At 53.2% G+C, this 24,460-nt stretch overlaps 11 protein-coding genes across 11 annotated transcripts; 7 read left to right on the top strand and 4 right to left on the bottom strand.

Annotated features, from left to right (window-relative positions):
• Positions 1 to 108: 108 nt before the first annotated feature.
• On the bottom strand, positions 109 to 512 carry SMG1 (Serine/threonine-protein kinase smg1; the record flags this gene model as incomplete). The annotated part of the gene is made up of 3 exons (XM_051439055.1): positions 109 to 153; positions 207 to 314; positions 363 to 512. The coding sequence occupies 3 exons, from the start codon at positions 510 to 512 to the stop codon at positions 109 to 111; spliced, it is 303 nt and encodes a 100-aa protein (XP_051287132.1).
• A 276-nt stretch (positions 513 to 788) lies between these two features.
• On the top strand, positions 789 to 2,177 carry J4E90_009535 (uncharacterized protein; the record flags this gene model as incomplete). The annotated part of the gene is made up of 1 exon (XM_051439054.1): positions 789 to 2,177. The coding sequence occupies one exon, from the start codon at positions 789 to 791 to the stop codon at positions 2,175 to 2,177; it is 1,389 nt and encodes a 462-aa protein (XP_051287131.1).
• A 221-nt stretch (positions 2,178 to 2,398) lies between these two features.
• On the bottom strand, positions 2,399 to 2,706 carry J4E90_009534 (uncharacterized protein; the record flags this gene model as incomplete). The annotated part of the gene is made up of 2 exons (XM_051439053.1): positions 2,399 to 2,607; positions 2,670 to 2,706. 2 exons carry the CDS (start codon positions 2,704 to 2,706, stop codon positions 2,399 to 2,401), a joined length of 246 nt encoding a protein of 81 aa, XP_051287130.1.
• A 391-nt stretch (positions 2,707 to 3,097) lies between these two features.
• Positions 3,098 to 3,806, top strand: J4E90_009533 (uncharacterized protein; the record flags this gene model as incomplete). The annotated part of the gene is made up of 5 exons (XM_051439052.1): positions 3,098 to 3,131; positions 3,181 to 3,209; positions 3,258 to 3,319; positions 3,489 to 3,681; positions 3,765 to 3,806. The coding sequence occupies 5 exons, from the start codon at positions 3,098 to 3,100 to the stop codon at positions 3,804 to 3,806; spliced, it is 360 nt and encodes a 119-aa protein (XP_051287129.1).
• Positions 3,807 to 5,612: 1,806 nt separating this feature from the next.
• On the top strand, positions 5,613 to 6,776 carry J4E90_009532 (uncharacterized protein; the record flags this gene model as incomplete). The annotated part of the gene is made up of 5 exons (XM_051439051.1): positions 5,613 to 5,766; positions 6,083 to 6,193; positions 6,244 to 6,371; positions 6,474 to 6,643; positions 6,674 to 6,776. The coding sequence occupies 5 exons, from the start codon at positions 5,613 to 5,615 to the stop codon at positions 6,774 to 6,776; spliced, it is 666 nt and encodes a 221-aa protein (XP_051287128.1).
• Positions 6,777 to 7,103: 327 nt separating this feature from the next.
• J4E90_009531 (uncharacterized protein) lies at positions 7,104 to 8,492 on the bottom strand (the record flags this gene model as incomplete). The annotated part of the gene is made up of 1 exon (XM_051439050.1): positions 7,104 to 8,492. One exon carries the CDS (start codon positions 8,490 to 8,492, stop codon positions 7,104 to 7,106), a length of 1,389 nt encoding a protein of 462 aa, XP_051287127.1.
• Positions 8,493 to 9,261: 769 nt separating this feature from the next.
• Positions 9,262 to 10,561, top strand: J4E90_009530 (uncharacterized protein; the record flags this gene model as incomplete). The annotated part of the gene is made up of 2 exons (XM_051439049.1): positions 9,262 to 9,280; positions 9,330 to 10,561. The coding sequence occupies 2 exons, from the start codon at positions 9,262 to 9,264 to the stop codon at positions 10,559 to 10,561; spliced, it is 1,251 nt and encodes a 416-aa protein (XP_051287126.1).
• Positions 10,562 to 10,826: 265 nt separating this feature from the next.
• TMA22 (Translation machinery-associated protein 22) lies at positions 10,827 to 11,579 on the top strand (the record flags this gene model as incomplete). The annotated part of the gene is made up of 4 exons (XM_051439048.1): positions 10,827 to 10,869; positions 10,916 to 10,935; positions 10,996 to 11,083; positions 11,164 to 11,579. 4 exons carry the CDS (start codon positions 10,827 to 10,829, stop codon positions 11,577 to 11,579), a joined length of 567 nt encoding a protein of 188 aa, XP_051287125.1.
• A 685-nt stretch (positions 11,580 to 12,264) lies between these two features.
• J4E90_009528 (uncharacterized protein) lies at positions 12,265 to 18,912 on the top strand (the record flags this gene model as incomplete). The annotated part of the gene is made up of 1 exon (XM_051439047.1): positions 12,265 to 18,912. One exon carries the CDS (start codon positions 12,265 to 12,267, stop codon positions 18,910 to 18,912), a length of 6,648 nt encoding a protein of 2,215 aa, XP_051287124.1.
• A 2,369-nt stretch (positions 18,913 to 21,281) lies between these two features.
• Positions 21,282 to 21,841, top strand: J4E90_009527 (uncharacterized protein; the record flags this gene model as incomplete). The annotated part of the gene is given in 2 exon segments (XM_051439046.1): positions 21,282 to 21,286; positions 21,304 to 21,841. The coding sequence occupies 2 exon segments, from the start codon at positions 21,282 to 21,284 to the stop codon at positions 21,839 to 21,841; spliced, it is 543 nt and encodes a 180-aa protein (XP_051287123.1).
• A 179-nt stretch (positions 21,842 to 22,020) lies between these two features.
• J4E90_009526 (uncharacterized protein) lies at positions 22,021 to 24,460 on the bottom strand (the record flags this gene model as incomplete). Its single annotated transcript, XM_051439045.1, has 2 exons — positions 22,021 to 23,874; positions 24,248 to 24,460. 2 exons carry the CDS (start codon positions 24,458 to 24,460, stop codon positions 22,021 to 22,023), a joined length of 2,067 nt encoding a protein of 688 aa, XP_051287122.1.

The following is a 24,460-nucleotide window of genomic DNA, read 5'->3' as shown; positions in this document are numbered from 1 at the left end:
AACGCCCATGCGCCTTGTAATGCCCAGATTCTGTCCATCTGCCTCGCTCTTGCTCTCTTTCGATGTACCACGGGCGCTGTGTTACTCGTCGCCTGCGCGTTTGATTCTCTATCGTCCGATCTTGGGTACGTCCTGGTTGATGCGGTCAAGCGCCTGCGACTTAGTTAGCTTTGATTTCTTGCCTCTCACGAGATGGGATTCCATACTTCAAGCATGACCACGGCATTTCCTCTGATGACGACCATGCCGATGCGCACCTTCTCGCCGCCAGCCTTCTCCTCTAGCGCCTCATCGAGTACAATGTTTAGGTAGACCTGCGGTGTGTAAGCTCGATTCAGAGGTAACAGGGAAAGAGTACATACGTCGTAACCGCGGAGAATACCCATGACTTTACGGCTGCCATTGAGCTGGACGAGAACGCGCTTCTCGAGGTACTTTGCAAGGTTAGGTTCTGGAAGCTTGCGTCGGCGTGGTTCACTCACCTTCTTGAGTTCTGGCTGTGCTTGAGGCATCTTGACGGTAGTAGACTGTTTTGAGCTTGAATGTGGCGGTTCGGGTTCCTGGTGACGGCTTCGGGTGGCTTCGCTCGTGTGGGTCGGTCGTGAGCTGGAGACGCGCGTGGTGTTCACGAGCAAGAGAGCGCTGCGCATGGTGGGATAGCTCCGTGGATTTTGCGGAGGGCCCGTGCGTAGGCGGCAGCCACGACATGTGCGCGCGCATGCTATCTTCTGCTCTACAGCTCAAGATTCCTTTCTGATAAAGGAACTTCTACTACAAACATCCTCACGATGAAGCGATCCGGTTCCAACCGCGTTGCACGCAAGATTGGCAGCTACGACGACGACGCATCCACCGACAGCGCGAACACCTCGCCGAGCGAAGTACAGAAGCCCACAGGTCAGTCACCAATTGTCGCGATTGCCAGCCTTTCTGACGTTGGGGAAACTCACAGCGAATCTCTCCAGGCCTTGTTGAAAGCTGGCGACTTAGGTGGCTCCGTACTAACTGGCCGTGTAGTCGTCAAGCGGCCAACGATTGGTAAAGCGAAGAAGCGTTCTTCCCTACGAGTGTCTTTTGGCCCAGGCGAAGACGCGAACGATGGCGACGACTCGAGCGATACAGCCGTCGTGACCCCAAAGAAGGCAAACCTCAGTCGCATAGCCCTGGAGAAGAGTGCGCAACTGCGGGCGCGCTCACCCCTCGTGCCTGAAGCCGCTCGCCCTACCGAATACAGCAAAGACTATATAGCAGAGCTGCGAAACTCGACGCCGTCAACACCCCGCGACCTGAATACGTCCGCTGAAGATGAAGAGGAGACGCAAGCCCTAGATATCGCATCGAAATTTGGTCCTGTCACGTCGCTCGAGACGTCATCTGCGATCCCTACAGAAGCCGAGATTCGCGAGAAGAAGGCGCGGAGACGACGTTTGGCGCATGAGGAGAACGCCCTCGACGACGAAGACCGCGCGTGGGCGTCTGACGACCAGGGGGAAGACGAGTTTAGACAGCACAGGAACGAGATTTCTCTTCGGCCAAAAGACAAGTACGGAGAAACGCGTCTCATACACGAAGATGAGGACATAGCCGAAGGTTTCGACGATTTTGTCGAAGATGGCAAGATATCGCTTGGTCGCAAGTCAGAGAAGGAAGCACGACGAAGACGGCGCGCGGAAATGGCAGAACTCATCAACGACGCCGAAGGCGGTTCAGGCGACGACGGGACGGACGACTCAGACGAAGAGAGGAACACGGCTTTCGCCGCAGCTCAAGCCCGCGCAGGACGATACGGCCAGAAGATCGAAGACGAGGAAGATGGCACTAAGACTCCACCGCGTATTACGCCCCTGCCAGACCTAGACGAAGTCCTAGAAGGTCTCACGATCGATATACAGACGAAGCAGCAGAGGAAGAACTTGATCCTGCAGAAACTACAAGACCTGAAGGACGACAAGGTTAGAATTGAGGAGCGCAAGAAGTACCTCCAGGAACAACTGCAGAAGACAGGCGACGAGTATGAGAAGTTGCGCCAGGAGTCAGGGCTTCCAGCGTTACCCGCAAACGGCGTTGAAGGAGGCCGCTTGATCACAGAGAGAGGCTTGGACAGTCTGGGTACTACGCCTTTAACTGGCACTACGCCCGTAGCTGGTAGATCTAGCGACGACTCTGATGATGAGTAGTGTTTGTTAGAATTGGAGTATCTAGCTCTAGCATTTCCATGCTGGGCCAGCCGTGTAGTAATACTATGAACATAGTTCATGAATGTGTATGAACGCTCCCGTAACGCCTCAATTCCGCATTCGTATAATACAAGAGCCTGAAAGCTCGCTGTTGATCGTATCCGTAAACTCCCATCCGTATGCAATATCTCTCTCATGCCCGTGACGGACCCCTCGCATGCTCATTTGTTCTCGTCCAACTCCTTCCACACCTTCTGTATCTTCTCCCTCTTCTCCTTGGCCGCCTCGCGATTCTGCTTCGTCCGCTCGAGTCGCAGGCCGCGCAGGCACATGTTGACTTTGTATTTCGCGTCGGTGCAATTCCCGGTTACTTTCCAGATGAAGCCGCGGTTATGGCATTCTTCTAGCGCTGCGACGACGTCCGCGCAGTCTATTCCGTGGATGTTAGAAGGTGTGCGCTGTGGGCTGCGTGGAGGGGGAGGGGTGGCGCACTCTTTTGGACTTCTTCGGTGTGGAGATGGGGATGCATTGTGGGTTTGCGCGAAGTGTAGTGTTTGCGAGGGTAGACGGTGCGAAGTTTGGGAGACTCGGAGGAGAGGGTGATGGTGCTGGGCTCGATCGGACGGGTACTTGGAGATGTTGAAGTTGCCGACGAATCGAATCGTTGAAGATCTCGTGAACTGCGTCCGAGCGCGCGCCTTCACTCGGAGCCACTTTGTGTCGAACGCGTGAAGACTCGCGAGGCTTTTTAGAAATTACACGGCCACTTCCATTCTCTGTTCTCTATCCAAAATCAGCGAGCATCCGACTTCGTACCTAGATAGTACGCATAGAATCAAGAATCTTCTCTCCCCCGAGTTCCCCGCAACCACCGCCGACTCCTCATCACCGGGCACACGTCAAAAAGTCATATCGTCAGTATGGCATCCCAGCAGCAGCTGAAGAAGCAACAAGGTCAGTGGTTATTTTGATTGATAATTTTGCCCTCGCTGAGCCGAAACAGAGCTACAGACGACATATCAAAACTACAAGGTAAGAACGGTTCACAAAGGCGTGAATGCTCAACTGACCTTTTCGAAGAATACACTCCAAACTATTGCCTCAAAGATTGGCGACATCGAGCAAGAGACAGAAGAGCACAAGTAAGTCGCATAGCACCATCACCACGAAGCCACACCCGGCGATCGTTCAAACCTTCCCACACCGCTCGTCCCTTGCATCAGCCTTGCATTGCTCCATGACTTGATAGTTGAAATATCTTACACCGCTTCATGTTCCCATTACAACATAATCAATACTGACAGATACCAGACTCGTATTGGAGACGTTGCAACCATTGTCAGGAGACCGGAAATGCTTCCGTATGATCAACGGTGTCTTGACCGAGCGAACGGTCAAGGACGTTGTGCCGATCCTGCAGACCAACTCGGATGGTCTTAAGCAGGCTCTGGAAGAGCTAGTCAAGCAGTACAAGTTGAAGCAAGATGAGATGGAGAAGTGGAAGGTACGTCATCAGTTGCACTTGGATTCCACATAGCGTTGGCCCAGGCTTCTATTTCGATATCAAGTAACTAACTTCCCTTACAGAAGAAGAACAACGTCCAAGTTGTCCAACAGCCAGGGCAGTAGAAGATACCAGTGATGCAGCAACCCTTTGACAGGATGGGCACACGGCATATGCTGGGAGCCACATGAGATGACGCAGACGAGTACGGCAGCGATATCTCCGGTGACTGGAATTGGGGTAGATAGATCGGGACCCTGGCAAAGGGTTCTGCGTGTTCCGAGACGGAGTATACAGACGTAATAGGGTCTCTCCGGTTTCCGATGTTTGCACAGCAGGCCAGGCCACGACAGAACAGCACAGCCTCTTGATGACAACGAAAGGCTTGCCAGTAAATGAGTCCTATATCGATCGTGTACTATACCTCCCACAAATTACGAGAATCTTGCAATGTCACGATTGAACAAGCCACGACAGACCCGGGTCGCTGGGCTTTCAGCTACCATCCTACCAATGATGCCGCACATGCAGCCTGAAAGACCCCACAAGCTCGCAACTACGTATGTGTTTACATGAAGTGACTGATTTAGGACTGCACCGTTGTCCCGGCACGTGCTCCCAACCCCAGGGGTCTCTGCAAGATGCGTTGTCCAGTCGGCTCCCACTTAAAGCAACGCACTGATCTGCACCATCTCACCCATGAAAACGGACACGTAGCTCATAGGCTACCAGCAAAGTCTTCACAGAGAATGACGAACGGTCCGGGGGTCGAGTCGTTAGTGGCTGACTTGAACGTCATCTCGTGTTGGCTTAGTGAAGCTGGAGCAAGGCTGTATGCAACATGCGCGAGAGCCCAACGAACAGCGAAGACTACTGACGTCGACGACGGCCTGGGATGATGCTAGCAGAGGCTTGGACAACACACGTTCTTGCTGAATGTCATCCGTGGCTGCAGTGGTGAAGACGCGGCAGAGATATGGACGTGGGGTGGTGTTGGTAGGGCTGCCGAATGAGCTGCTGATGCGACTCGCATACAGGATCGCCAGCTAGCTCGAGGAGTCTGCAGTAGTAGGCCAGGTTCCGAACAGACGGTATGCCGGTGCTATGACCGGTCCGAATATCGAAGGACATGCACGGTATTGTAGAAAGCTGCGCGTTGGAAAGCGAATGCGGCGCAATGTTGCTAGGCATGATGTGAGAGGGGAGCTGGTTCGGCACGGGCCGGGATTGGTGCGGGCGGCCGAATTTCTCTTCGTTCTCACCATTCGATTCGCCCATCGAGGTAAATCCCCAATCCACCATCTCTCCGCGCACCAACGCTATCGCGCGTCCAAGCTCCATCTTCCCCCATCTTCTCCTCGCGCTCCTATTGGCAGGCGCGTCGCCAACTGCTCCAACGTCGCGACGTCAAGTCTCGATTGACAACTGCCACGCCTAACTGCGCCCGAATAACGCCCTGATTCAAGCCGGTCCGCCTGCATATCGTCCCACCGCTACTCGCAAGACACGGTCTGTGAATCGCCAGTGTCGCACGCAGTATCGTGCCCGCCGCCCGTAGCACACCAACTCCGCCGTGTGTCGCGACTGCCCCGATCGCGGTCGCGCCTGCCACTATCGCAAAGCGCCCCTGCCAGCTCCATCGTGGGTGCGACGCCAGCATCGCAGGTAGCCCCGGGCGTCACCACGAGCCGTAGTTCACTCGACGCTCCCTTGCGCCGTGCTCTCCGCTGTCGCAGCTCCCCACGTACGTTAGCTGCATCCCAAGCTGGCCGCTGCATGCCACTAACCGCTTCCTTCGCCAGGCCTCTCGTTACACCACTGACCGCAGGTTGCATACTCGGCCGCCAAGTTGTCCCGTCGTTTCTCCCAGTGACGTGGTCGCCAACGAAATAGTCGCCAGCGCATACGCTTCCGAGCAGGCAACCGATAATATGTCGGCCTCTCCCCCAAAGCAGGAGGGTGTGGAACCAGTCCAGTCGCCTGACGAAGAACAGCCCATGGACAGGAACACAGAGGAGAACACAGCTCAGATAGGTTACGAATTCGAGGTCAAGGAGCAAGACCGATGGCTTCCAATCGCCAATGGTACGTCTATTTCCCTTGCTGCCTCCCGCTGTTTTGATTTGCGCACCGTTTCGCTCCCATCTGCACGTCGACGAATTGCTCCAACGGGCGTCTCTGGATGCCGACAGTTCCTCGACTCGCGCGTCTCTGCGTCGAATCACCGCAACTCGGCAGCCACTCAGGTCTGCCGTGTGCCTGGAAAACGGCCGGCGTGCAGCCTGCGAAATGTCGTCCTCTTCTCCACACTCGTCCCTTTCCCCGCCCCTTTCGACGCCAAAGAGCACAAACGCGAATAGCAGCACGGCTTCGGATGCTAACATACGTAACTTTGCTCCAGTCGCGCGAATCATGAAGATGGCGCTGCCCGAAAACGCCAAGATCGCCAAAGAGGCGAAAGAATGCATGCAGGAGTGCGTGAGCGAGTTCATCTCCTTCATCACCAGCGAGGGTATGTCTCACTCCAGCCCTGTCCGAGACCGCCACTGACTCTGCTGCCAGCCTCCGAAAAGTGCCAACAGGAGAAGCGCAAAACCGTCAATGGCGAGGACATCCTCTTCGCCATGACGTCGCTCGGTTTCGAGAACTACTCGGAAGCCCTCAAGATCTACCTGTCCAGGTATCGCGAAGTAAGCTGCCAACTTTTCCTATACCCCCTTTGTCCTTCTTTTGTTGCCTACTATTTGGCCGAAACGTTTATCTGAACTATTGGTATTGATTGGTGGTACGAGACCCTCCTCGCAAATCAGAACAAACCACCCACTGGGCAGTTCGGTTCCGCAGGGCCCGGTGGGCCCGGTGCAGGTCCCGAGAATCAGCAACATGTACTGAGCGGCGACTCCGAAATGACCGAAGACGGCACGGCCTTTGGCTACACGGTCCACAACGGGAACGGAAACGAGTACTAGGCGTCTCAGGCTCCGGCGATCAGCGAGGAACCAGAAGAGGAGGCAGACGATTGCGAGAAGCAGAAGCAGTCGTATATCAACCCGATCGCCGGAAAGGAAATTCTCCCGAAGGAGGAGAAGGAGTGATGAAGTTAAGGACACCTTCGCTATGGTCAGATTGTAACAAGTGCGCAACTGTCGCTCACAGTCGGTGGATCATGTTTGAGGTTATGAGGATTGGATCGGAGGTACACGAATACTCTGATAGGTTACGACTGGCTGGAGTAGGTCAGGACACATATGGGCAACCACGATACCTTTTCGCTTTGCCAGATGGCTGGTCTAGATATTTCTTCTTGCTCACACGAGCTTTACAACATTCGTTATATCCTTTTGATCAAATATCATCTACTTCACGACAGATCGAAGTGTATGTCTTCTTATTGACGTGACATTGATGCTTGATATGCACTTCTAATGGCTGTTCGCAGCTGCGGCCTGTCTCCGAGCAATGAGTTGGCTCAAAGGTACATCATCGTCCTGTTCATCGTAGAACTCCACATCTTCATCCACCCCAAAATCCTTCAACCGTTCGCCCTCCGAGTTTCGCCAAGCTGCCTCACCTTCCCGCTCTTTACCATTCATTCTTCTGTCACCTTCCTCCTCTTCTTCCTCCACATCATCACTAGCATCATCCCCATACGCATAGTCTTCTTCATCCCTGCTCATCTCCCCATCCATCTCATCTTCCATCGCATCCCTCTCCACAGCCCTAGCATACGGTCTCCGCCTCCTCACAGCATCCTCCGCCTGCCTCATCTTGAACGCGGCCACCGTATCCTCAGCATTCAAATCGGACTCCGCAAACCGGAACGCATCCGCATTCACCGCCGTCGCATTCCTCCTATACGCCCGATCTGGATCCGGAGGCGGCCAAACCGTGCCCTCGTCCTCAAAGCCATTCGTCTCAAAAGATAGTCCACTGCTTAAACTAGGTGTCGGAGCCAGGGGATTGAACCACTGCAGCGGGTTCCTCGAATCCATGCCCTGCACGATATTCGACCAGATACCGATATCATACGGGAACTCCTGTTTCTTGATGCGTATCTTGGTTCCGTCGGGACTAGGTAGATAGCCGCCATATTGGCGCGCACGGCGTAGAAGCGTTCTGTGTCGTTCGATTTCCCAGCCTTCGATCGTGGTTTGGTTGATAGCCAGGCACCAGAGGTTTCTCAGCAGGAGGACGCCGAGGATGAAGAGGGTGATTGAGTTTGTCAGAAGGACGGCGAAGAGGTGGCCTAGTTGGAAGGGCGTGGGGCCGAGGTAGGAGGGCATGTCTAGATTGGACCAGAGGTGCGAGAGGCGGATGAAGAGGAAGTATTGGAGGAGGGAGAGGCCGAAGGTGGTGTAGAGGAGGAAGCGCAGGAAGTGCGGGAAGGTGGTGTGGCTGACGCAGTTGTTGGTCCAGGGGCAGTGGTGGTCCATTTTGGGAATGCATCTTTGACACTCTTTACAGTGGTGGGCTCTCGGTGGCTTCGCGGCGTCGCACTTCCGACACCATTTCCGGCTCTTCCCTGCGATATCCAGACCTGTCTCTTTGCCAGATGTATCGCCATGTTCGTCTCCCTTTTCAGCACCTAGCTCTTTCTTCACAGTCCAGTCCTTGGGTATGGTCCCTGCATCAACGAAAACACTCTGCGTATACGTAATCCATATCAAGACCAAAGTCACATTCGACACGATGAGTTCATTCTTCGTAAGCGGCGCGGGTTCCAACTGCGTCAACAGCCATTGCGAGGGATAGCCGAGGAAGAAAATGAGGACGTAGACAGCTGGGACTGCACATTGATTGATTTCCATCATGCGAGGGACATTGGCGTGAAGTCGTTGGTGTGATGAACGTTGGCAGAAAGGCAGGATGACGTTGCGGATGTGGAAGGGAGGTTTCGCGTCGACTAGGGTGGTTGGCGGATGTGGTGGATCACGAAGACACGTGATTGGACGATGATGTAAAAGCAACGGGCTCACACCTTTCATTCGTCCGTCGTCATCCTCTATCACCAACACTGTCGCGCCTGTCATCTCCATTCCCGCAGAGCTTTCGCAAGCTCTGTCACTTGTGCGAATGCCATGGCGCTCTCAACATGGCCGTTCTTCCTCCTCATACCCACTTTCGTTCTAGTACACCTGTTCGTCTCGCCGTACACCAAAGTCGAAGAGTCGTTCAATGTCCAGGCTATACATGATATTCTCGTTCATGGGATACCTATAGAGAATGCAGATCAGTTCTTGACGGCGAATTACGATCATGTTAGTTTTCCGGGGAGCGTGCCGAGGACGTTTGCGGGCGCGTTGGTTTTGAGTGGGTTGAGTAGGCCTGTGGTTGGGTTGTTGGGGGATATGGCGCAGGTGCAATTGCTCGGTGAGTAGACCCAGGGGCATCGCGTGGAAGGTAGGAAGGCTGATTGTGGGGATAGTGAGAGGAGTACTTGGACTGCTTAATGCGGCTTCGCTTGTTGCGTTTGGGAGGAGCGTGCAAAAGTCTTTTGGTACTAGTGCTGGGGTTTGGTATGCGCTTTTTCAAGCCAGCCAGTTCCATGCTATTTACTATGCTTCGAGGACGCTGCCTAATATGTTCGCCTTCGTTTTCAGTAAGTCATACGACTTGATTCGTACATCTATTGGCTTATATCAACTTAGGCAATTTGGCCTTGCGAAGCTTGTTGCTCGCATACACTGTACCATGGAGCACCTCCAACATCTCAGGATACTACCGGCTGTGCTTATATCTGCTCACGATTGCCGGTGTAGTCTTCCGCTCGGAGCTAGCGATCTTGGTGGGAACAATCACCATCTACTTGTTCATCACTCGGAGGACATCCATCACAAGCGTCATCATCCCAGCTGGACTTGGTGGCCTCGTCATTGGCCTACTCTGCACTGTACCTCTGGACTCGTTCTTATGGCAATCTTTCCCGCTATGGCCTGAGTGGACGGGATTCTACTACAACACTATACAAGGGCATTCAGCTGACTGGGGTGTCTCGCCATGGCATTACTACTTTGCAAATGCCTTGCCACGATTACTGCTGAACCCCGCAACCTATTTGCTTTGCATACCGGTTGCGGTCATTAACACATCGACATCTAGACGAAGCCTGGATGTTCTTGTTCCACTGCTTAGCTTTGTGGGGTTGTACAGCTTCCTTCCGCACAAGGAATGGCGCTTCATCCTCTACGTGATTCCAGGTTTGACTGCCGTGGCTGCCGATGGAGCAGCCTGGATCTGGAACCGCAGAACAAAGTCGGTCGTATACGCTACTCTAAGTTTAGCTTTACTAGGATCAGTCCTGGTATCCTTCATTGCATCCACTGCGATTCTGGGTATCTCCAGTCTCAACTATCCCGGAGGCGAGGCCCTTCACACGCTACACAAGGAGATGGAGCACCCGACTAAAAATCACTTCAACGTATACTTCGATAACCTTGCTTGTCAGACAGGCGTCACGCGATTCCTCGAGAGCCACAGAGGACCGCAGACAGTGCTCGATGTCCTTGAAGCACAGGACACTTTGAACAGCAGAACATGGACATACGACAAGACTGAAGACCCAAACGTCCTGTTGGACCCAATGTTTTGGATCAAGTTCGACTATGTTCTTGCCGAGAGCCCGGAGAAGGTTATAGGTAGCTGGGAAGTGGTTCATACTGTGTATGGATTTGGCGGAGTCAGGCTTCTGAAACCGGGAGAAGAAAGTGGCTTGCTAGTCGAGCACTCGGATAGGGCCACTTCGCAAGATAGGTGGGCGTCGAAGATTGCAGCAACATGGCATGGGCTGGAAGGGTTGCTGAGGAATAGCCTGTTGAGAGGTTACTGGGCTGAGATACGGATGGAGCCGAAGATTCGTATCCTGCAGAACCAGATGAAGTAGTTGTGGGAAGTAATGAGCAGCCACGACCAAATATCTAATAACTCAGTCGACCTTCCCTTGGATGAGGTGGCTGTTTGGTGAAAGTCCGCGGGCGTCACTCGCGTTGAAGGACCCTTGCGCTTCGCATACCCCGCCACGCGGGCTTTCTGCCCCACCAAGCTCTCTCTTCCCAAGCATCGCGTCGACACCCAGTCTCACCACTCAACGCACCACTCTTTGTGACCTCAAGGTACCTGAGAGTCTGAAGCATATCGCACTGCACAAAATGTCAGCCGACGCGTTACCGAAGCCCGTCGTCTACTGCGGAGGCAAGCATTCCCACACTCCATTGCGACTAGGGCTAACAAGAAGCAGTATGCAGTCTACCACCTGAAGTAGGTATGACACCGAGACGCGTTGTAAGGGAAATCGCGACTGACAAGACCAACCCATAGTACTGCGAGTTTGGCGGCACAACGAAGAAGTGTGAGGAATGGCTAGAAGAGGCGCATCCAGATCTGCACGCGAAGCTGTACTCAGCAGGTACGTAGAGTCAACCATATTGGGAAGCCTATGGCGCGCCATTGCGATATACAAAATACGGTCTACTGACCCCTCTCCAGAAGCGCTACAGCAAAACATGGCCTCCCTCTCCGTCGACGCCCAAAAACGCGCCGAAAAGGACGCCCAGAAGAAAGCCGCCAAAGCCGCAACCGCCGAAGCACGAGCAGCCGAGACGCGCGCGTCGTCCAAGATCCTCATCAAGCGCATCGAGCGCAACAAGCGGAAATACGTCACCGCCGTACAGGGTCTAGAAGCGTTTGGTCTCGACATCAAGAAGGTGGCCAAGGACTTTGGCAAGAAGTTCGCGACGGGGTCAAGTGTCACCAAGATCCCGGGTGGCGGCGAGGAGATTACGGTGCAGGGTGATTTGAGCGAGGATATCTTGGAGTTCTTGGTGGACAAGTACGATGAGGTGCCGGAGGATAACTGCGAGTTGATAGAGGATAAGAAGAAGAAGAAGGCTGAGGGGGGTTGAATCGTTTGACGGGGTGATCGGTGTCAGGAGATGAAGTGTATATCAGCATAAGCATAGGAGTTGTTTGCTGGCGCGTGTAGGCGCAAGATAGAAGATGAGGAACTCATGGCTGGAGGCCAGTCCACTGTAGAGGGCGTAGCTTCGTGTTTATCTGCATCTATACCTTCGTTGCAACATAGCAGTGCATATGCCCAGATGATAGGGCTATCGACGCGTCTCTTGTGCTGCAATACCCGGGATGATAAAACATGCGTTGTCCATTGTACACCTTCGACATGTATCATACAGCTGCAAATGTAGTATCGCGATAATAAAACGAGTTCAGTTATCCTCGAAGCAAATTATGATACCCATTTAGCATTCGAAGGATACTAGTTGCGGATTACGCGTATGGGATGTGGAAGGGTCATGATGAATGGTCATGGCACGTGCGTGCTTAGCTGCCTGTCGGGAGCTCTATCATTTTTCTCGGGTCGTTGCCTCCAGCGCTCTCACTATATAACCAACCCTAGGGCGCGCCCACAGCCCGACCTATATCAATCGCACGGCCTTTTCCTTTTCTTCATTTTAGAGGACACGGCGACACAATAATTCGCCGCACACAGTCCTTAACTTGCGCGCCGCCGACTAGAGAAGGCGATCCCAAAAGCGCAAGCCGCGCAAACCCACGATACCCACCGCGACCATGTCGAACGACCAGAAGAACCTCGGGCAGTACAAGTATGCGGCCATGTCAAATTTGGTCTTGCAGGCCGACAGACGTTTCACACACCGCGGGAAGGATGAGCACACTGGCGACCCCGAGTCGCTGGCAGGTCGCATCAACATTAGAGACATGGGCGGACGCACAGCGCGTGACAGCGCAAATGCGCAGGCGACAAAGAAGCTCAAGGGACCTGGCGTTGAGCGCGGAAACTTGAATGAGGGTGGCGATGTTCTTGAGAGAGAGCAGCGCAAGAGGAAACGGGACGATGGCACCAGCGCTTTTGGAGCCACTGCGACAGCCGATTTCAATATCGAAGGCCTCACATACAAGCCGCGGACTCCTGCGACGCGCCAGACTTTCGACCTCATCACAACCCTCGTGAGCAGATCTCTCGGCGATGTCGATCCTGCGACTACGCGAAGTGCGGCCGATGCGGTCCTCGAATACCTCAAGGATGACACCATGAAGGACTTCGACAAGAAGAAGGAAGTGGACGATCTTCTTGGTACTTCCATGGGCGGAAAGGAATTCAACGAGCTGATGAACCTGTCCAAGAAGATCACCGACTACGACGCGCAAGACGACGAGGAAGGTGACGAAGAGATGGCAGACGGCGACGGCGCTGACACGGGCGACAACCAAGGTGTAGCCGTCGTATTCGATGACGAAGAGGAGGATGAAGACGGGCCTCAGACGTTCGAAGTGCGAGACGCCGATTCCTCGGACGAAGAAGACGAAGCAGAGGCGCCCATAGAGCAGATCGGCGAGGACGAAGACCAGAAGGGTGGAGGTTTCGCGGATACCGAAGAGACGATAATACAGGGCGACACGGCCACCGCAGACCGCACAAACGGCGCAGACCAACTTATACCCGCACACGAGATCGACGCCTACTGGCTGCAACGGCAGATTGGGCAAATATACGAGGATGCCCATATCCAGCAGGAGAAGACACAGGAAGCGCTCAAGCATCTCGCAGGAGTCTCGGAAGATGGCGAAGAGAAGGAGCTCCGTGAGATTGAGAACGACCTGATGGATCTCTTCGACTACGAACACCACGAGCTGGTTGCGAAACTCGTACTCAACCGCGATAGGGTCGTGTGGGTTACGAGGTGGCGAAGGGCTGCTGAAGACAACGATGAGCGAACAGCTGTCGAGCGGGAGATGAGAGCTGCCGGTCAGCAACGGATTCTGCAAGAGCTGCGCGCAAGAGAGACTGGCATCAAGGCTGAAGATGGCGCTGACGCTGGCACTAATAAGATGAAGTTCAACCTCAAAGATATCAGCCTTCCAGATGCGCCGAACGACGTGGAGATGGCCGATGCGAAACCGGAGGGTATCGTGGGCGGTCTGCAACCATCGAGCCGAATGGTAAATCTGGACAACATTGTGTTCGACCAGGGCAACCATCTCATGACTAATGCAAGCGTCAAGCTGCCTCAAGGCTCGACGCGCCGTCAATTCAAGGGCTACGAGGAGATCCACGTCCCTGCGCCGAAAGCGAAGCGCGACCCCAACGAGCCAGCACTGATGCCAACCTCCGAGCTACCGGATTGGGCACGTCCAGGTTTCGGTAACTCAAAGTCGCTCAACCGTATCCAAACGAAGTGCTTCCCGACAGCGTTCAACGACGACGGCAACATGTTGATTTGTGCACCCACAGGTTCTGGAAAGACCAATGTAGCCATGCTGACAATGCTTCGCGAGATCGGCAAGCACCGAAACCCCACGACTGGAGAGATTGCGCTTGACAACTTCAAGATCATCTACATCGCCCCACTCAAGGCTCTTGTGGCTGAGCAAGTCGGTAACTTCGGCAAGCGTCTGGAGCCATACGGCATCAAGGTCTCTGAACTTACCGGTGATCGCCAGCTCACCAAGCAGCAAATCGCGGAAACTCAGATCATCGTCACCACCCCTGAGAAGTACGATGTCATCACCCGCAAGGCTACTGATACCAGCTACATCAACCTCGTTCGCCTCATCTGTATTGATGAGATTCATCTTCTTCACGACGACCGTGGTCCGGTCATCGAGAGTATCGTCAGCAGAACTCTGCGACGCAGCGAGCAGACTGGTGATCATGTGCGCATTGTCGGATTGAGTGCCACTCTTCCCAACTACCGCGACGTTGCGAGCTTCCTCCGCATTGACCCAGACAAGGGTCTCTTCCACTTTGACGCTACTTTCCGACCGTGTCCGTTGAAGCAGGAGTTCATTGGTGTTACAGACAAGAAGGCCATCAAACAACTCAAGACGATGAACGACGTTTGCTATACCAAGGTTTTGGAACAGGTTGGCGAACATCGCAATCAGATGCTCATCTTCGTGCACTCCCGAAAGGAAACCGCCAAGACTGCGAAGTACATTCGTGACAAAGCACTCGAGGAAGAGTCAATAGGCAAGATTCTTCGGTCAGATGCTGCCAGTCGGGAGATCTTGAGAGAAGAATCTGAGTCAGTTCAAAACGCGGACCTAAAGGACGTCATGCCTTATGGTTTCGGTATCCATCACGCTGGTATGTCGCGAGCTGATCGTACTTCCGTGGAGGATCTGTTCGCCGATGGCTCTATCCAAGTCCTTGTGTGCACAGCAACACTGGCTTGGGGTGTCAACTTGCCCGCGCATACCGTCATTATCAAGGGAACGCAGATCTACTCCCCCGAAAAGGGTAGCTGGGTCGAACTTAGTCCTCAGGATGTCCTGCAGATATTGGGTCGTGCCGGTCGACCTCAATACGATACTTACGGAGAGGGTATCATCATCACCACACAGTCGGAGATTCAGTACTACCTATCCCTGCTCAACCAACAGTTGCCTATCGAGTCGCAGCTCATCAGCAAGCTTGCAGATAACCTCAACGCTGAGATTGTTCTGGGTAACGTGCGCAACAGGGACGAAGCGGTGGACTGGCTCGGCTACACGTACCTCTTTGTCCGAATGCTCCGTTCACCTGCTCTCTACCGGGTTGGACCAGAGTACGAGAATGATACTGTGCTCGAGCAAAGACGTGTGGACCTTGTTCACGCCGCTGCACATGTCCTGGAGAAATGCAGTCTTGTCAAGTATGACAGGAAATCTGGTGCGCTCAACCCAACCGAGCTTGGAAGAATCGCCTCCCACTACTACATCACCCACAACTCCATGGCGACGTACAACATGCATATCCAACCCGGTATCAGCGCTATCGAGCTTTTCCGCGTCTTTGCACTCAGTGAGGAGTTCAAGTACATCCCGGTCCGTCAAGATGAGAAGCTTGAGCTTGCGAAGCTACTAGGAAAGGTCCCGATTCCAGTCAAGGAGAGCTTCGAGGAAGCCCAAGCCAAGATCAATGTCCTGCTCCAAGCTTATATCTCTCGCCTTAAACTGGAAGGATTGGCGCTGATGGCTGACCTGGTCTACGTTACGCAATCCGCTGGACGTATTCTCCGCGCCATCTTTGAGATCTGTCTCAAGAAGGGTTGGTCGCAAGTCGCTAAGCTGGCTCTCGACATGTGCAAGATGGCTGAGAAGCGTATGTGGCCAACTATGACCCCTCTGCGCCAATTCCCCACGTGCCCCCGCGACATTGTGCAAAAGGCTGAGCGAATCGACGTCAGCTGGTCGAGCTACTTCGGCCTCGACCCGCCAAGCATGGGTGAGCTGTTGGGTATGCCCAAGGCTGGCAAACTTGTCTGTGGTCTGGTAGAGAAGTTCCCGCGCCTCCAGATCGAAGCGACACCCAGGCCAGTTACAAGGTCACTACTCCGTCTGGAGCTGACAATACGACCTGACTTCGTTTGGGACACAGAGCTGCACGGAGCCTCAGAGGCATTCTGGATCTTGGTCGAGGACTGTGACGGTGAGCAGGTGTTGTTCCACGACACCTTCATCCTCCGAAGGGACTACTCCGATGGCGACGCCAACGAACATCTGCTGGAGATGACTGTGCCCATCGATGAGCCCATGCCACCCAACTACTTCATCACGGTTCTTTCCGACCGATGGATGGCATCTGAGACCAAGCTCGCTGTCTCTTTCCAAAAGCTTATTCTGCCAGCGAAATTCCCTGCCCACACTCCCGTTCTGGATCTGCAACCTCTGCCTGTTTCTGCCCTGAAGAGGAAGGAATACATGGGCTTGTACGAAAACATCGGTCGCTTCAACAAGGTCCAAACACAGACTTTCAACACCTTGTACACCACAGATGACAATGCTCTCATTGGCGCATCGGCAGGCATTGGCAAGACCATCTGCGCCGAGTTTGCCATTTTGCGACACTGGGCTACCAACAACGAAGGCCGCATTGTCTACCTAGCACCATTCCAAGAGCTCGTCGACAACCAGTACAAGAACTGGAATGAGCGGTTGACCGGTCTCAGTGGAGGAAAGGACGTTGTCAAGCTCACTGGTGAGACTACGGCAGACCTGCGATTGCTTGAGAGGGGTGATCTCATTCTTGCCACTCCTTCGCAGTGGGACTCACTCTCCCGTCAATGGCAGCGCCGGAAGAATGTTCAGTCCGTCTCTCTCTTAATCGCTGATGAGCTGCACATGCTTGGTGGCACCAATGGTCACGTTTACGAGATTGTTGTCTCCCGTATGCAAGCAATGGCAACACAGCTAGAGTCGAAGCTGCGCATCGTTGGATTGAGCGTGTCGTTGTCAAACGCACGAGATATTGGCGAATGGATCGGTGCAACCAAGCACACCATCTACAACTTCAGCCCGGCTATCCGAGCAGTACCGCTTGAGTTGAAGATTCAGTCGTTCACGATCCCCCATTTCCCATCCTTGATGATGGCTATGGCAAGGCCGACCTACTCTGCCATCACACAAATGTCTCCAGACAAGCCGGCCATGGTTTTCGTCCCGAACAGGAAGCAAGCCAGGAACTCTGCTGCTGACCTCCTCAACGCTTGCATAGCTGACGAAGACGAGGATCGCTTTCTCAACGTTGAAGTATCTGAGATTCAACCTATCCTTGAGAAGATCAACGAGCAAGCGCTGGCTTCGTCGCTGTCTCATGGTATCGGATACTTCCACGAGGCCCTCAACTCTTTCGACAAGAAGGCTGTTCAGCATCTCTTTAAGGTTGGCGCGATCCAGGTGCTCATCGTATCGCGCGACTCTTGCTGGGAAATTGACAGCGGTGCTCATCTCGTCATCGTTCAAGGCACTCAATTCTACGAGGGCCGCGAACATCGATACGTGGACTACCCCATTAGCGATATCCTGCAGATGTTCGGCAAGGCCGGCAGAGTAGGACTGGACAAGTCAGCGAAGGGTGTGCTTATGCTGCCTGCGGTGAAGCGAGAATACTATAAGAAGTTCCTTAACGAGGCTCTTCCAATTGAGAGCTACCTTCCCGACTACCTTCACGACGCCTTTGTTGCCGAGATCAGCGCGAAGACGATTGAGTCAACACAAGAAGCTGTCGATTGGTCAACATACACATACTTCTACCGCCGTTTACTCGCCAACCCCAGCTACTACAATCTCCACGACACGTCGCACGAGGGACTTAGCGCGCACTTGTCCGACATGGTTGAGTCGACCCTGAAGGAGCTAACCGATGCCAACCTCATCGAGCACGACGAAGACGAGGATGCGATCACACCTCTGAACCCGTGCATGATTGCGGCGTACTACAACATCTCTTTCATCACCATGCAGACCTTGATGATGTCGCTCAACGGCAGGACAAGTCTCAAGGGTGTACTGGAGATCATCACAGCCGCCACTGAATTCGAAGACATCCAAATACGGAGGCACGAGGACCACATCCTCCAGCGCATCTACGACCGCGTTCCCTTCAAGATGCAGGAACCCAACTTCGAGACGCCGCATTTCAAGGCTTTCGTTCTTCTGCAGGCTCACTTCTCACGCATGCAGCTCCCCGTCGACCTGGCCAAGGACCAAGAAGTCGTCCTGCGAAAGGTCCTCAACATCCTCAGCGCAAGTGTCGACGTTCTCTCATCCGAGGCTCATCTCAACGCCATGTCCGCCATGGAACTCTCCCAGATGGTCGTGCAAGCAATGTGGCAGAAGGACTCTCCTCTCAAGCAAATCCCCCACTTCGACGCCGACACCATCAAAGCCGCCCAAAAATTCGGCATCAACGACGTCGACGACTTCATCAACGCCATGGACGAAGACGAGAACCCAGACTACAAGAAGCTCATCTCCGCACTCGACGTCGACCAACGCCAACTCGCCGACATTGCAAACTTCACAAACAACTTCTACCCTAACATCGAAATCGAGCACGAACTCGTCGACCCCGAATCCATCGCTTCCAACTCGCCCGCCCAACTCAAGGTACGCATCACGCGCAACATCGAGGAAGACGAGGAGCCCAAGATGGAGGTTCACGCGCCGTTCTACCCGGCCGACAAGACGGAGAGCTGGTGGCTGGTTGTGGGTGACCAGAAGGAACACACGCTGCTTGCGATTAAGAAGGTGCCTATTCTGAGGAAGTTGGAGACTGTGCTTGAGTTTACGCTCGAGAAGCCGGGTAGCCATGAGTTGACGTGCTATCTCGTTAGTGATAGCTATCTGGGTGTGGATCAGGCGCCTAGTTTCCAGGTTGAGGCTGCGGAGGGTATGGATGAGGATAGTGAGGAGGAGGAAGAGGATGACGAGTAGATGCTTTGACTTGCATGTTTGGATTTGTTGGGAATCGTATCTGGAGTGCATATTTGTCACGCAAAATTGGGTCGCGGCGTGACTGGGCGTTACGAAGTTGGATTGGCTGTATAGTAGTCTCTTGTTAAATCGACGTTTGTGTTCATACGCTTGTTCGTCATGCTCATGTGTTTGGGATGATATCTGCTGTCATACTTGTGACTTCGGCATGTGCCTTGGATGAACAACCACACAACGCGACTCATGATAAAGTTCACCGCACCCGCCACGCATCGTCAACGAATCCACTTTGTCTCAAACAAGATACGATACAACCAAGTAGACTCCCATCGCCACCTCCCACTTTTGTACAGATGTCGACCAACTTTGGCGCCATTGTGATCATCTCATTATTTGTCCTTCTAGTGAACTTCATATACAAGACCTTCGTGGATGATCTTACCGATTTTGACGTGGTAGGCGGGACGCTGATCATCATGGGTGCGGCATTCTTGTTAGGTCTTGCCGGTAAAGCGGCTTGGGAGCAGCATGTTAAGCGGAGGGTAAGAGCTCGAGCGGCGGGGAAGAAACGTGGTGCGAAGAAGGTGGTCACGAGCATGAGAGAGTTGTAAAGACGATGAGTGCTGTATTGCATGGCTATAAGTACGCTGTCAGCTTGAATATGTTTTCGTTTGTTAAGTGCTGGTCACCAGCTAGCGAGCCTTTTTTACTGCATCTCATCTAGAGATAAAAAGAAAATGAACGCTTAGGAGCCTACGTAGACATCAGATCGTCCCGAGGTCTACTTTGTATGATATTATCTCAATGTAGGCTACAATGGGTGAAGCAGGTTTCAGTCAGTATTTGCCTCCTGAGGCTAGCTCGAACACGCACAAACACTGATCATTTCTACAGCGGTAGACCCTCGTGTATGACTTACAGTAGCCGCCTGGATAACATGTAGTGAATACAAAAGAGCGGGCTGTTGATGTGCGAGATTGAGCGGTGCTTTGTGCTACCTAGGTACCTCACATGTGTGACTAACCGATAAAGTACTAGCGCCTTCACCTCCACAGCTTTTCCCCTGAACCTTCCGTCACCTTGCACCTTCGACATTTTCCGCAGTCAGAATGTCGTTCCTCAATCTTCAACCCTTCGACCCAACGTTGGCCCGTTGTCATCACGCCTATGTTAACAACGGTGTTGCACCGCCCATTGTTACACCTAATGTCAAAGGCCCGCCTACTCTCGTGCCTAACGCAACATGCCTCGCAATGTAAGGATAATCTCATCGAACAGGAAGTTGCTCACGCATTACCTCACTCTCTACGAAGAGGGGCGCTAACAGTCAACAGCGCTCAACGCAATAAAATCCAGTCACCTCTCCTGCGATTACCAGCTGAGGTTCGTAACAAGATATACGCCTACACGCTTGAACTCGTCCCTACGGAGATATGGCGGTGGCATCACGAAGAACTCTACTTTTGGGATCGTATGTTCTTTGTTCGATCCTCGCGCGAGGTCTTCGCTGAGACCGCCGCCGCGTACTTCGAACTGAGACTGCTACCATATCACTGCGTCACGCTATCAGTGGTTAAACTCCCGCCGCGTAGATCAGGGCTCGTACTGCCGATCACACCGTCTCAATTCCGTATGCTGGGGGCCCTTGCTTTTAGCTGGTATCACGCAGTGGGCCTAAAACCAGGTAAATACTGTCCATTTGCGCACAGCGGGCTGAGGCGATTACATATTTCCGGGGCACCCGAAGAGACGAGACCTCGACTGTTGTGCGAAATTCGGCTTAGGGGTTGGATGGAGAATCCGCGGTTAAAGTTCACGTACACCATGTATGAGGACTTGAGCACTCCGCAATGGATCCCGAATGCATAGCCATCGAGACCCAGCAAGATGAAGGGTGTATATGGCGCTTTAGGATGGATGCTGACAAGTGATGCCAATGCGTCGATTCCTGCGTGTGGGTTCGTGAAGTCTGGTCGCGAAGGATAGGCGAACCGAATTCGATCCTGCTACGGCTGACTCAAAGGTAGTGCTGATACTGTGGACGCGGGAGAACGACTAATATGACGAAAGAAAGTAACCTATGGTTTAACTTATCATGCGTGACTGGTATTCCATGCACTAGCGGCGTGAATCACATCGCCGTATATCATGTGTGAATCTCAACCACCTCTTCAACCTACGCCCTCAACTTCCTTAACAACTTCACTCCAATTCGGCTGATCTGAAACTCCTGCCTCCCAACTCACACCCCGCCAACCTGCACATCTTTCGAAATGAACGAATGCAAAGGACCACCCAATCTCGTACCCAGCGCCGATTGTCTCGCAATGTTAGTTTCATACCTCACTAGAAATAGTGCGCAGCTGAGCATGGAGTGCTAACCGCCAACAGTGCTCAGCGCAACCAACTCCATTCGCCTCTCTTGTGTCTGCCGGCTGAGATCCGTAACAAGATATTCAATATAGCCCTAGACCTCAGCGCAAGAAGTTGGCAACACGAATCCCATTTCTACTGGGATCGCCTCGACTTATCTCGTACATCACGACAAATCTTCGCCGAAACCGCACATGCCTACTTCGCAATACACTTCTACCCTGTTGCACGCTTCATACATCGCGAGTTCGACCTATCCGACCTCTCGAAACTCCGGAAGCGGTGTACGCCGTTACAGCTAAGGTTGATCAGGCATATCGATATTGATTGGGATGCCTTTCAATCTGAAGATCCAGCCATGGGACTCCGCGAGCCTATCGAACAGAACATGCGTACGTTGCGGATTTTCCCTGCTTTGGAAACACTGATCATCTCGGAGGCACCGTATCAAGTGACAGATCATTGGGAGTGGTATACGAGGGAATTCAGGAAGCAAGTGGGAAATCAAGACCTCGAGGTGGAGTATCTGGAGAAGGAATATCGGAATGGGGGTTAATCATGAAGAGTAGGGTAACTTCTTCTTTGATGATATGGTTTTGAATGCAGACTGATGTGCGTGACGCCGAAGTTTGGTTGCCATGTTCTGGGTCAGGGATGAGCCATATCCACATGAGTCACTTGGGACTTCGAGATAGAAATGAAAAGCATCTCCATACAACCATATGTACTCCCAGCCTAATAACGACCCTTCAACATGTTTTGCATAACGCGCTTTGCCCTTGAACCACCCGGAAGGTTCATGTCAAACATGCCACTCGCAACAGCCTGCCTCTGTAACGACTCACCAGCATCGCGCAGCCGAATCCAACTCTCCTCATCATCCTGCATATCAGCCAAATTTGCACTCCCCAAAGTAGGGTCGTAGAAAGGACTATCCGGATCCGTTGAGTTGAGACTGTACTCACTGGGTGGCGGCACACACACCGTCCCTGGCGACGGCAGCTCACCCGTCTGAAAGTACGTATTCACGCGACTTAAGATACAAGGGTCAGGCGCCGACATCGAACAATGTCCCGCGTGATCGCCAATCATGAGGCTGCTGCCAGGGAATAGACTATGCATATAGCGTCCGCTGCGAAGAGGTGTAACCGGGTCCGCCGTATTGCTGATGAAGAGGATAGGATGCGATGTATTTGCACCCCAAGGACCGTCAAACTTGTAACTAGCTTTGATCTTCCAAGATGCGCATTGCATCAGTAGCATGGACCAATAGGAACCAAAGTTCGGCGAAACTTCGTCCATGATATCCCAGTATGCGGCGAACTCTTCTTTAGTCAGATGGGTTTGGTCGATTCCGTCGCTGCATAGGATGGCTGTCGTGGCAACAGGGGAAGTTGGTTGTTCGAGTGGTTCACTGCCGTCGACAGGACAGGAGAATACGTGGTTGTAGCGCAAGGTTCCGGCGATCTCGTTGATTTCCCTACCAACTCCTTGTTCAATGGCGTATAGGCTGGCGGCTACGAACTCAAATGTGAGGCGCGGCTGGTAGGTAGCGCTGAACAGAATTAATTTGATGGTGGACCAAGTGAGGAGTTCTGGGCCTTCTGCCGAGACGATGGGAAGCGGGTTGTGGTATAGCGATGCGATAATGTTTTGCGTGCGCTCCTCTATGTCGAGAACACTTGAGTTGGCAGTGGCTAGAGGACATCTATTGGGACCCACATTGTAGCAAAATGTATAGAAAGAAGTCATGGCCTTTTCGACGTCTACAAGACTTCCGTTACCCATCGAGTGCGTGTAGTCGTACGAACTCACGACTCCATCGAGGATGATACGTCCAACACGGTCCGGGAACATGGACGCGAATGTAGATCCGAGGAAAGTCCCGTAAGAAAAGCCCAAGTACTGCAGCTTGCTTTCTCCGGGAACATATTTGGGGCGGTGGCATCCAAGACGCTTGCCAGCCTTTTGTGCAGCCTTTTGAATGACTTCCTTCGCCACATATTCGGCATGCCTTTCAGTGATCTCCAACATGTCTCTGGCAACGAACGCAGTAGACATGTACTGCTTAATATCCGGTCCCCCTTGTGTTTCCTCGGCAAGCTTACAGGATGCGCCAAAGGCATGTTGCATGGACCAAAGTCTACCAAGGGCTGCATCCGAGCTTCCAACAAGGCCCTCGGTCTCTTCCCTCAAACTCCAAGAGAACACAGAAGGCTGATTTGGCATGCATCGAGCGACTGGCTCTGTCCAACCAATTCCACGAGGGTCGAAGCCGATGATGTCGAAGTATCTTGCGTCAGGCGATGGGGTGAAAGTCTCGACGTTAGAGTCTATGATCTGTTGTAGCCCTCCTGCTAAGAAGAGCGCAACTGATGTACCTGATCCTCCGGGCCCGCCAGGGTTGAACAAGACCGGGCCACCATACCGGGGATCATCTACGGATACTTTGGCGGGTAACTTGACGATAGCAATGCTCACAGTATGACCAGGGTAGGTCCCGTTGAAGTAGTCCAGTGGCAGGCTCAGTTTTGCGCATTCAAATTGGCCAAAGCATTTGTGGAATTCTAGATGCTCACTCGGTGTGATCTGGAGCTTGGTCAGTCTTGCATCCACCAGTCGATATTGTGATGCTGAAGCAGGCTTGTTAGACTAGATTGTAGAGAGCTGCGGTTCGCTTATGTTGATACGGTGCTGGGACATTGGCTGGAGCGACATGCTGGTGAGCCGGAATGGGATCTGGTCAGGCCACCAATCACAATCATATTTTTCATTGAGCCTTTTGATGACGAAGGTCGTCTGTGGTGCTCCGGCATGCGCCCAAGACATCTCCCGGAAGTAGAGTAACCACCTGCTGTGCGACTTGGGTCGAGGCTATCATTCGATCTGATAAGATGCGGGCCAGGGTGGCTGCAGAACCACGTGTGCGGTGCGACGCTCAGGGAACACTCTCTCAACATACCTCGGACCACTCAAAAGCAGCATGATGCAACGCAGGCTCAATGTCTAGAAATGAGGACAGATCCCAGTTCTTCAATTCAGGGAAGATGGTATCCACTGCCGCGAGGCACACGAGTGTGATGAAGGTCGCAGAAAGCAGTGCACGCCACCGCGTGGGGGTCCGTCCAGGCTTGACCGGCGCCGTCGCATCCTCCAGCCCGTTCCAACTCTTCAT

This window comes from Alternaria incomplexa (assembly GCF_024043165.1).
Source record: "Alternaria incomplexa strain BMP 0042 chromosome Unknown scaffold_16, whole genome shotgun sequence".
Classification (NCBI taxonomy): Eukaryota; Fungi; Ascomycota; class Dothideomycetes; order Pleosporales; family Pleosporaceae; genus Alternaria; species Alternaria incomplexa.
The sequence above is the reverse complement of the archived record's forward strand: the minus strand, read 5'-3'. Positions and strand labels throughout refer to the sequence as shown.